The following is a 12,281-nucleotide window of genomic DNA, read 5'->3' as shown; positions in this document are numbered from 1 at the left end:
TCTGGCGGGGGTTACTTACCCCCAGCCCTCTTTCCTGCCTGGAGCAGAGGGTTGGACCCGATGATCTACCAGGTCCCTTCTGACCCTAGAAATCTATGAAACTATATATACAACGCAGTAAATTACAGTGGTTCTAAGTATTTCTTTCCAAAACTGCGCCCAAATTATACACTAATTGTTTTGGGTGTGACAAGCTGAATTAGTATGGTCTCAGTGTTAGTTTTGTCTTCATTTGTGATATTGTGGTCTTTTCCCTTTAAAACAACCACTCTGTGACCAATGTTCAGATGCACAATATATTGACACTCTTATGTTTACCAGTATTATTATTATTTTTGTGTGGTCATGTGTAAAGCGAGAGAAATCAGTTAACATTAAAAAGGCTTTTTAGAAAACAAGCAGCTGTACCATAATGATAAGCCCTAAATATCGTGACACGTGTTATGATTGTCATTTCTTTGCAGACTTGCAGAACAAAGAGGCTTTTGCAATATTGTTGACTTCATCAATGCTATTTAAAGAGTTTTGTGACAGACTTAAGTCAACATGGCTCTTTTTTTCCCTCCTCTTGCTACCAGTTGGTATAGGATGAAAGACTTCAGTAATCTCTTACTCATACCTAACCATTCCATAAATAACCCTGATGAATGCCCTAAAATTTATCAACATGCCTGTAAGATTCAATCCAAGGAAAAACATTTCGCATCACATTCTTATCCAGTGAGCACATCATCTTCGTAAAAGCAACATTTCCAGTAATGTGGAGGGTGGGAAATAGTTGCCAAACCTAACTTGCTATTGGAACAGTTTAATCATCTACTTCTCTGCTATCCTAAATGGGCATCTTAGGAAGCAGTCCAGCAAACTCTTACAATTGGCTTCCAATGCACCCTGTTCAAATTATTTTGATCTGCACCTTTTCCTTGCTGTTAAAGAAAAATGAAGCCTTTTCCTAGGCAGAAGGAAGTAACAAAAAGACTTCTGATATTTTGGAAACCAAAATATCCTTATTAATTGGAAAAATTCTAACAGCATGTGAAAAAATAAAGTAATATCCCTTAGAAGAGGGTAAAATGTCCTGACGTTACAGCTGTGTAATCTGAAATAGCTTTAAATCTTTTACGAGCTGACTCAACAGCTGCATGGTCTTTTAAAACCCTGGGTTTTGTTCTTGGGTGCTCCCAGATGGAGGTAGTCACATTTTATGGGTGATAAAAGCTGATTGATTCTTTTTATATGGGCTTACCTTAGGAAAAATTGGAATGACCTCTCCATGCTTATCTAAAATAAGGAAGTTATGTAATGGTTTTCCTGTTTTGTAGCACAGGTTAAAGTAAATGTGTCTTTCTAAACACTCAGAACTTTTTTTTTTTTTTTTTTAAGGAAAATAAGAAACGGAAGCATGCAGAAGTGGAAAGGGCAACAGAAGATCACAGTTCACTTACTAAGCAAGAATCCCATGTAAAACTCAAAAAAACAACAAAAAAGGAACTTTCTATAGCAGAGAAAGAGGTGGCAAACAGGTAACTAAAACATTTTTAAATTAAGACCTGAAACCCAGCCATGATACATAGATTAAAACCTGATGGCTGTAGCTAAGTCAGAGGACAAAATACTTACCTTTCCTGTTTTTACTGTACATTTTCCTTTTCTGATTTTAAGGAGACTGCTGTTGCAGGGGTACTTTCACACATTATGCCCTAAAAGGCAGTCAAATTCATAAATCCTCTGAGGGGAGATACCTTACACCCTTTGCTATCTGAAATGTTAACTTCCTACTTGAATCTTCCATCGGAGACATGTATTGAAGAGTTCTCCGCCATGAGGTGTTGTGCCTAAGGCTACAGTTGGCTTTATGCAAGGGAGAGATCTAAAACCTAAGGAATAATGTGCTAGCAAAGGGAGCAGGCTGCTGTTCTTCTCTTAGCATGCCTGCCTCACATTAATGGGCATGTTCTCCTGTCAGAATAGTCCTTAGTTACAGTAGCATAACAATGCGTGGGGCATGAACCCTGGGTACTGCCTGGGGCGAGGGGAGGAGGGTGCCTCATTCTCTCATTCTCCCCCCCCCCCACTTCCCTCCCCTTTCTGCTCTGGCATTGATGACGGCAGATAAGTGACAGCAGTACATAGTTAGATGTTCAGTGCTGCTGGGGAAGAGGTCACCTTGTTTTAATGCCAAAACAGGTGGGGGAGTGGGGGCAGCACATGTCAGCAGCAAAAAAACAAAAAGTGTGGGGTTGGATGTCTCCCCCAGCAGCAGTGAACCTTCAGCTGCTCCATTGTATAGGCTGCAGTACTAGCCAGTTTTGCCTCTGCTTGGTTATTTTTTCTTTTCCCTTAAATGTAAGTGAGAGCTAGGTGCTACCTTTCCAGTGAGAAAATCATCTTTGTATTATCCTGTTCAGTACAAACTTTGCTTAATTCTTGCACCCTGAAGATAAGATTACCACTACATCTGGTCTATGACACTGCAATATAGTATGTCTTTTATCGGTAACTTCTACTCTCATTTATGCAGTTTGTTGCATAATCCATAGATTTCGGAGCCTGCTTCACTACTTGGGTGTGTTTTGCATAATACATTTGGTATATGTTATCCATTTGGATAGAACAACATCTGTTAATCCACTGACAGACATTAAAAAGAGGGCATGATGGGATCTGATGCATGATTCCAACAATCACGCTTCCTACCACGCCACATGCGCAGGAGGCGTGATTGTGGGATTGAGCATCAGATTGCATCACACCAGATTGCTGGTGCAGAGGGAACCCAGGATCACGATCTTTGGTCCTATGGCTGGGAGCCCCGTCTGCTGACAAAACTACAAAGTGCGTGAGTGCATGGTGCTCCCCTGCAGCTGGGAGCTCCATCAGTGATTGGAGCTTCAGTCATGGGTGGGGCACCCTGAGCTCCTGTGCCTGGCATCTCCATCAGTTGATTGGAACTCCCAGTCAGGAGAGGTTGTTGTGCTCCCCTGGCTGGGAGCCCTGATAAAGTTGATTGGTGCTCCCAGTCTCTGGAGCACACAGGAGTGTGCTCTGGGGGTTGGGAGCATTGGCCACATGTTCAGTTAAAAGCACGATAAGAACCAGCAATGAAGTTATTACACATGTTGTGTAATTTTGTCATGTATTCCTGGTTTTATCATGCTACTAATTGAATGAACATGTGTTCAGGTCACTACTTAAGACATAGTTTCATAGTTGGTAGGGTCGGAAGGAACCTGAGCAGATCGTCAAGTCCAACCCCCTGCCATGGCAGGAAAGAGTACTGGGGTCAAACGAGCAAGGTGTTCATCCAGCTTCCTTTTAAATACCCCGGGGGTAGGAGCCAGCACCACTTCTCTGGGAAGTTGGTTCCAGATCCTAGCCGCCCTGACAGTGAAGTAGCGTCTCCTGATGTCTAGTCTGAATCTACTCTCTGCCAGCTTGTGACCATTATTTCTTGTCACTCCTGGTAGTGCTTGGGGGAACAGGGACTCCCCCAATGCCTGCTGGTCCCCCCTGACTAATTTGTAAACGGCCACTAGATCCCCTCTCGGCCTTCTCTTGTTGAGGCTGAACAGGTTCAGGTCCCTTAGCCTCTCCTCGTAGGGCTTGCTCTGCTGATCCCTGATCATGTGAGTGGCCCTCCTCTGGACCCTTTCCATGTTGTCCACATCCCTCCTGAAGTGCGGCATCCAACTACAGCCTGACCAGCGTCGCATAGAGGGGGAGGATCATCTCCTTGGACCTGCTTGAGATGCATCTGTGGATTCATGACAAGGTACGGTTGGCCTTCCTGACCACGTCCCCACATTGGTGGCCCATACTCATTTTGGCATCAATAATGACTCCAAGATCCTTTTCTGCCTCTGCACTGACGAGAAGGGAGTTCCCCAGGCTGTAGGTCTGCTCTGGTTCTTCCTCCCTAGGTGCAGTACCTTGCACTTGTCAGTGTTGAAACCCATCCTGTTCTCATCCGCCCACCCCTGTAACCTGTCCAGGTCTAATTGCAGCCTATTGCTCTCTTCTAGCATGCCCACTTCTCCCCACATCTTAGTGCCATCTGCGAATTTGAACAGGGTGCTTTTTACCCCCTGTTTAACTGGTTAATTATATCTTAAGTGTAATGTGTCAGGGACCTTAGATCTTGTCTCTACTTTTGAGAGAGAGTCTGTTTTGAGTAACTTGAACGTTATCTTACTTTAGGAAAATGAAGTCTGCTTTTTTAGTTCCAGTATGTGTCAAACATGAGGATGACCAATATAAATATTGCTCTTACATAGGACAACTAAGTAGATGGCATTGAACAGTAGTAATAAACACATGATCAGTTGAGCAGTAAGTGGTCATGTTGTGCATTGCTAGTCGAATGATTTTGCTAAATGTATACAACCTTCTTTATTCACCACTCAACTTGTTTTTTCTAGGTACTAAACTGGCATGCTTTTTTAGTTAAACTAGAATCATTTTGCAGTTTAGGAAAAGCTTTGCTTTTTCAGTCATCCAGTTTCATTTCTTACTTGTGCTATAGAGAGTGTGCACTAGAACAAGCAGATGAAGAGGAAGAGAAACAGATTAATCGCAAAAAGAAGCTGAAAAACCAAAATCCTGATGCCGTCATAAAAAGCCTTGATAGTTCAGGAAAGGAAGCTGGTGTAAAACAACATAAGAAAAAACAAGTCAGTCAAGCAGAGATGTTAAAAAACAAAAGAACTGTGTTTGTTGGGAATTTACCCATCCACTGTACTACACAGGTAAGTGAAGAGTGTTCAGTAAATTACAGGAAGTACAATAGGTCTTGGCTTAAAGGAGCCCTCAGTTTGAGGGAACAGGCAGCACAGCATCAAACAGGGTAAGAAGCAGAAAGGAGAGGAGCACTTTGGGCAGAGGAGGGGGATTGGAGTGACACTTGAGCGGGGAGTGATAATTTGTGGCATGCCTGCCAAAAAGGTTGCCCCCCCCCCCCCCCCCCCCGATGTATCATTTACAGGGCATATTACCAGAAACTGATTTTTAAAACAGTTATTCATTTTCAAAAAGATTTTTAAGTTGACATTATCCCTTGAATTGTGGGGGAAAAGATGTCGATATTTTCATGCTAATTTCTAAGTGCTGAATTCTCTCTTTGGATGCCTGGGCATAGTTTCCATTGATGTCCTGGAGAGGTCAGTGTGCAGGTTTCTGAGGGTATAATATAATCCATAATCATGCAAGGCAACAGCCCAAAGTATCTGATACTATGAATATGTAGAAGAGAGGAGTTGTAATATTCTAATTTATCAAATAGCTTAAGCCAGTTCAACAAGGTAATTGAATGCATTAGGAACCACTGATTTTTAGGTAGACTTGGATAATACAAAACTTGTGATTTATCTGTCAAGGGACCAAATGGTTGTCTTCTGGATCTTAAATATTTCCTTTCCTGAAAAGAGCTAAGAGAAAAATATCTGAATTTTCCTGTATAGAGTTGTTACATACCCAGTGCAAATTTAGTCTTTTCCTACATACAGTGCATAGTAATTTAGATGAGCTACAATAAAGGATTGAAATACATGTAACTTCTTGTCTTTTGTTCAGATGCTGACGTCAGTTTTTAAAGAGTATGGACAAATAGAGTCAGTTCGCTTCCGCTCTTTGGTATGCTGTTCCCTTTTGTTGTCCTCTTGCTTGCCTGTAGCATTTGCATATCTATCTTTTTTTTTTTTTTTTAGTCCACTACCTGTATTTCTTGAGTTAAAGCCTTGCTTTTCTAAATACTTCTGAGAATAGCACATGGTTCCTATGAGAGTCTGTACTTTCTACATGCATTGTTTTCCCATAATAACAGTTGATTGCACTGTAGGCACATTTGCTTTGGAAGACACATATCTCATAAATTGTAGTGCTTGTTTTTTTAAGAGATTATTTCACTGTTTACTAATACCATAGCAGAGAGAGAGAGAATTTCATTGTAATTCAGTGTGGAGTATAAATTAATTGAAGATTGCCATGCTAGAATGCAAGACACATAGCAACCTAAACCAACCAAATCTCATTCTTAATAATTTTAAAGGTCTTTCATAGACCTTCTCCCAATTGTCATTATAAAAGTTTGTTTTCTAGACTCTCTGTATTACCCCAGATAAGAATGAAACCCATCCTGTTTCCTCCCCACTTTACAAGAACAAATATTTGAAATAATCTAATAAGCTTACTAAGGCCTCTGAATTTTTTTCTGTTGAAGGTTCCAGCAGAGGATACTTTATCCAAAAAGCTAGCAGCTATAAAGTAAGTTGTACTTGTGAGCTCCATATTTTATTACTGAAGGAAAAATCTTTTTAAGCTTTATTTTTATACTTGTCAGACTCGCTTCGTTTTTGTTCCTTTAGCTTTTAAAAAATATAGTGTTCAGTTGTGTATATAAAATAGGCATTTTGGGCACCTATACACATGCAGCACATCAGAGCAGAGTTGATTCATTGCCATGCTCCAGCAGACTTCAGCATCACATGTATCAGTGTTTCCATGATGCAAAATGCTGGTGGAGCACCTTAACTAAAGCTTATTCAATGAGCTTTAACTAAAGCACCCCCGCCACCATTTTCAGCACAGGGATGCTGATACACGTGACGTTTCAGGCACTTTAATTACAGCGGCTCTCAGAGCCACTCTAAAGCACCCCTCCTCCCCTTTCCTGGAGCACAGGTATAAACACCCTTTGTGACTTCTGTGGCAGCACACTTACTTCCTGCTAATTTGGTTTATTTTCCACTTGGTACTTACACAGTTCTTCTTTCCATCCAAAACAACCTGCAAAGTGCCAAGAATCTTTAACTACTGATTTCTTTGGGAGTTGGAGATAGGCCCATAAATTATAGAACCAAGGCCTAAAAGACAGCTGTAAGAGCGATTGATGTCTTTTGGCTTGAATCATCATTATTAAGGCCTGGTTTAAATTGCGGGCCCAATTTACTAATACTGTGGCCTGATTGTGGTGGGGGCCACCATTTTTGCACCCAGATTGGGGGGCTGTTTGCTCTGATGTCTGCTGCAGGCTGGGGAAAGCATTCTCTAGCCAGCCCCAAAAGCCTAGCAGGCCAGGGGAGGGGGGAAGGGGTTGCAAAAGGAACAGGGGGAGGAGAGAGCTTGGGGATGGATAGGGGAGGGGCTGTTTTTTCCTTCAGGCAGAAAAGCTGGAGTGTGGAGGGCTTGGGGGCACTTGGGGCTGCCTTGGCAGATGGCTCTGACACTGGTAGGCGAGGGGCTGTTTGCTTCTTCCTGCGTGTGTTCTCTCCTCTCCTCCCCGCCCCCAATCTGTGGCACCTCAGTTTTCTTATTTGAGGAGCAAACGGCCCCTCCCCTCCCCTCCCCTTTCCCCAGCCTGTAGCAGCCATCAGAGCATTTCATTGCAAATCACATTTTTTGTGAAAATTAGTTAATTCCAATATTTTTCACGAAAAATGTGAAATTGCGATATAAACAGGCCCTAGTGATTATGATCATAATCCAAGGCTGTCACTGCATTTGAAAGAATTGGTGTCATTACTATGTACATACCACCTTGGGGGCTCAGAGGTGTTTAAAAAAAAAAAAAAAAAGTTCATATGTGTAAGTATGATTTCAATTAACTTTCTTTCTTTCTCTTCAGACGTAAGCTTCATCCTAACATGAAGTATGTTAATGCTTATGTGGTCTTCAAAGAAGAATGTGCTGCCAACAAAGCTCTAACAAAGTATGTCTCACTTTGTTACTCAGCAATGGCATTACATTTTGTGATGATGGGTTTATAAACTGTCAGATGAGAAGTTTGAACTGCCTAGTCTTTTCTACTTGCCTTATGCTAAATACATTTTTCCTAGCTTTTTCTTTAAACAGTACATTATTAGAGAAGCAGCTTTCAAACTCAGTGACCAAATGTGTGTTGCTAATTTGTTGGTCAATTCTGTTCACATTCTAATGCCTTTCCTGTTTTTCTTTATGGCTAAAATAGAAATGGAACACAAATTGCTGAAGGATTCCACATGAGAGTTGACCTTGCATCAGCAGCCAATTCTGTAAGTAAGATGCATGATTGAGTGAGATTTTTCGTTTTGTTTGCTATAAGTCAATAACTAACTGGGATGTGTTTTTTGTTTTGTTTTTTTTTAGCATGACAATAAACGGTCTATATTCTTGGGAAATCTCTCATATGGTGAGTTTAGATTGAATGCCATGTCCGTTTTGTGCTGTAATTTTATTTTTTCACCAAATGTGAAATAATGATGCCCTTATAATGATAGTAATACTATTTTACCTGGTAGTTAAGATTTAAGCAAGTGAGTATCACTACTTAGATATTTTAAAAAACAATAAATGAAACCAGTTAACTTATTCTAAAATGTAATTGAGATATCTATTTTAGTTTATACAGCATAATTTATTAATTTTAAATTCTAGATTTTGCATTAATTTTGTAACATAACACTAGAGCAGGGGCAGGCAATTATTTTGGGCAGAGGGCCACTTACTGAGGCTTAGCAAGCCATCATGGGCCACATGATAGGCAGCCCAGGGCAGATAAATATTAATTTTCTAACTTTTTTTTAAAGGCCCCATGGGCCAGATAGAATGGCCTGGCAGGCTGCATCTGGCTCGGGCCCAGGCTGCATTTTGCCCACCCCTGCACTAGAGTTTCTTAGGTCTAAACCTCCTGGTCCTATAAACATACTGACTATTAGAAAATCCCATAAACTTTGCCAACATCATAAGATTCTGCATTGCTTATTTGAGTAAAACTATTCAGTCAAAAGATATATTTTACTTGTAAGGGGTACCAGATAATTTATAAACTCTCATAGAAAATTAGGGTTGGAAGGGACCTCGGGAGGTCATCTAGTCCAACCCCCTGCTTAAAGCAGGGCCATTCCCAACTAGATCATCCCAGCCAAGGGATCATTTGATGCGGAGTCTCAAAAATACATTCTGGAATAAGTAGAAACTATTCAGATGTAGCAAAAAATGTTAATTTTTTCACTCAATTAAAACCAGAGTTAAATTATTTAAAACCCAGAGTTTGAATAATTGGGTTTTATCTTGCTTCTAAATGCTTCCTAATTGGTAGTTGTCAAAGTACTCATTCTGTTTTTTTAATACATGAGTATTGTCCTGGCACATATGCATTTGAACTGACTAAAATGGTCCCCTTTAAAATATTGTAGGGTTTTGGTTAGTCCTTAGGGCCCCTCTACATGTGCAGTTAAAAGCATGATGGGATCTAATGTGCAATCCATATAGTCACAATGGCAAAGAGCATGTTTGCGGGATCCAGCATCAGACCCTATCCTGCTTTACTGCCAGCATAGGGGGAGCCCAGGGTTACTATCCTGGAATCCCCCTGCACCAGCGAATAGCAAATGCCCACAGCTGCAAGTGCTGAATCTGGCAGGACTCTTGGTCCCTGCTGTGCCCTATAGCTGCTGGGGATGAGAGTCTTACAGCAGTGGGATTCTTGGCCCTGACAGCCATGGAGCACAGCCAGGGCTGAGAATCCGACCAGCTGTGGGACTCAGTCCTGTCAACCATGGGGTGGCCCTGTAGATGGAAGATTACAACAGCTGTAGTCTCTCAGCTGTGGGGACATAGGCTATATGTGCAAATTAAAGCTGGGTAAAAACCATCTATAAACTTATTACACATTTTCCAGCAATAACTTTATAACTGGTTGGACCTTTTTAAGGTGCCATAGTTAATTTGCACTTGTAGCCAGTCTAAATTAATTGCACAATTAATTGGGTAATTGCAGAATAGATGTAACATGTAGAGGGGCCCCTAGGCTACCTTGATTTCATTGTTATAACTTCACAGTGACTGTGTTATTGCATTGTTTGCAGACCTTGAAGATGATGCTGTGCGAGAGCACTTTTCTGAATGCGGAAATGTAGTGGCAGTGCGAATTGTGCGAGACAGAAACACCGGCATAGGCAAAGGCTTTGGCTATGTTCTTTTTGAGGTAGGTAAGAATAATGTGTCTTGGAAGGCCACTAGTTCTCCAAGAATTGGGATCTGTTTTAATTATGTATTTGGCTTGTACAGCATTTTAAATGATAGTGTCCTCTGCACTCTACAAACAGGTAAGATGACAAGTCCTTCCTCTGAGGAGTTCAGAGTGAACACAGAACAAATCAGTAAGGGCTGTTCACAACAGTAGTTGCAGACTGCTGCAGAGTGAAGAGACATTTGAAGGAGGAAAAGGTTTAGCACACAGAAAGGGAAGACTCTTGTTTTTACAGGTATTATAGCCTATATAATGTCTATAAATATAATACAGCCTATAGGGTGACCATATTTCTTGAGTCTCAAAACAATATGTGCAGCTGTCTCTGGTCTCAGCTGAACAAGCAAGCAGTGGGACTCTTCATTGGGGTTGAGGGTTACAGGCGTTCCAGGCCCTTGGCTGGAGAGCGTTACACAGGTGCCTCAAAGGTGAGCTTTGTAGTCAGGGGGTACTGGAGGGGAGCCCAATGATTGACAGCCTGCTCTCTCCCTTACTGGGGAGGGGGGCAGGCTGTCAGTGAGTAGCCGACAGCTGCTGAAAAGCAGAGGCTGCCAAGAAGAGCTGCCCTCTTTGGCCTTCAGAGACTGCCCTCCTCGTCTCCAGACAGTTCCTTGAACAGTTCTGAGGAGTCCAGAGACAGCATTGCCACTTGAGTCCTGGTACTGTTCAGGTGGCGAGTGAGGCTGTTCCCAGGATTCCTGTAGAGTGGTGAAAGCTCTGGTTGCTGCTTCCTGCCCTGCAAGAACCAGGGCTTATGGCCAGAACGCTGGGGCTTGCCTGTGTTTTATCCACAGAGGCGATGCGGTTTCCTGTGGCTATCTGGGCTCTTTGAGTGCTTGCCTTGGCAGCCCTGTCTCCTGGCCAGAACACCAGGCAGCAGGCAGCCGAACCAGTTAAAAGAGTTGGAGCTCTGCAGTTGGGATACAGCCCCTCCTGCCCTGTTCTCCCAGTCACTGGCGGAACAGGGCAGGGGACATCCCCTGAGTGCCTGGTGCACACCCACCCCCTGCCTGGCCCCTCGTTCTGGGCCTGGGTAAGGAGCAGCAGTACTGGGTGCCCTGACAATACACCATGGGGCAGGTTTCCAGGGAGTCAGCCCCTCTCCCTCCCTTTGACTGGTTGGGGAAAGGGAGAGCAGGGAACTGGGAGATACTGGGGGGTCTTAATGACTCATATGGCGGTGGACAGGTATTACATATGACGCTAGAAAACTTTGTGGAGATGTGCATTTATCCTTTGACAGAGCTAGCAGTTTGTAACAGAATCACTACTTTGTTTCTGCCACAAACTGATCGAATACCTGTATGCTTGCTTTTTGTCAGAAAAGGGCTTATTCCCCAATACAAATGTAACACCTGTCTATTGACTAAGTCTGCTAGTATTTCTGAATGCAGTAGAGAGATGATATCTAATAAGTGTGTCGATTTCAGTGGCATCTAATATTTCTAGGAGAAATGTATATAAAAATACCAATTGTTATAAGTAGTGAACATCCAGGTGTTTGTTAACCATCAACCTTAATGTGTTTGGTTTTGTAGAATACAGATGCTGTACATCTTGCCCTGAAACTGAACAACTCTGAACTGAAAGGAAGAAAACTAAGAGTGAAGCGCTGTGCTGAGAAGGAAAAAGTACAACAGAAAAATTCAGAGAGTGTAAGGAACTTTCCTGATCTTAAGCACAAATCAGGTGCCACATTAAAAAATGCAAAAAGCTATTCCAACAATTCATTTGCTGGTGAAAAAGCCAGCCCAATACAGAAGAACAAAAGAAAGAGACCAAAGAGCGTGACTAAAAGAAAAACTGGGAAACACAAATAGCCGTGGCATCTTGGTACATTGGAACGTGCAATTTTTAAAAAAATTGTTTAATAGAACCCCAAGAGCTGTTTCTTGCATATAAAGTTGTGACACCACATCAGTGCCATTTTGTCGTCTTGGTTTTTTTGACTTCTTATGTTGCCCTGCTGCAGCCTTTTGGAAATATGACTTTCTAGGGGCATACCTGCTTTCATACCTTTTGCTGAAGCTGTATGGTAAGTTTAGGTTCCAGAAGCTCTTTTCTAAAAAGGAACTTTCTAGAAGTTAATGATGTTCTTTTTGGTTGGGATGTCCATCTGAAATGACTCATCCAACAGTAATTCTTTTTTCCTGTTTATAATTAAAATTAGCAGTTTGCTTAATGTCCCTAGATTTACACAGCTTGTAAAGCAAAGCTTTATCTAACCTCTACCCCCTCCTCTCTCTTCTCTCTTGTTTCTCCTTTTTCATCTTTCTCC

At 42.0% G+C, this 12,281-nt stretch overlaps 1 protein-coding gene across 1 annotated transcript in view; it reads left to right on the top strand.

Annotated features, from left to right (window-relative positions):
- Nucleotides 1–11,923, top strand: part of RBM34 (RNA binding motif protein 34) — a 14,865-nt gene extending 2,942 nt beyond the window's left edge. The window contains exons 3-11 of the mRNA XM_006016342.3: nt 1,384–1,523; nt 4,523–4,745; nt 5,569–5,628; nt 6,215–6,258; nt 7,619–7,702; nt 7,961–8,024; nt 8,119–8,161; nt 9,840–9,958; nt 11,542–11,923. Coding sequence (XP_006016404.1) covers nt 1,384–1,523; nt 4,523–4,745; nt 5,569–5,628; nt 6,215–6,258; nt 7,619–7,702; nt 7,961–8,024; nt 8,119–8,161; nt 9,840–9,958; nt 11,542–11,823 — 1,059 coding nt within the window. The 3' untranslated portion in view covers nt 11,824–11,923. The remainder of the gene's footprint in view (nt 1–1,383; nt 1,524–4,522; nt 4,746–5,568; nt 5,629–6,214; nt 6,259–7,618; nt 7,703–7,960; nt 8,025–8,118; nt 8,162–9,839; nt 9,959–11,541) is intronic.
- The last annotated feature ends 358 nt before the right edge of the window (nt 11,924–12,281 follow it).

This window comes from Alligator sinensis, unplaced genomic scaffold (assembly GCF_000455745.1).
Source record: "Alligator sinensis unplaced genomic scaffold, ASM45574v1 scaffold93_2, whole genome shotgun sequence".
NCBI lineage: Eukaryota > Metazoa > Chordata > Crocodylia > Alligatoridae > Alligator > Alligator sinensis.
The sequence above is the reverse complement of the archived record's forward strand: the minus strand, read 5'-3'. Positions and strand labels throughout refer to the sequence as shown.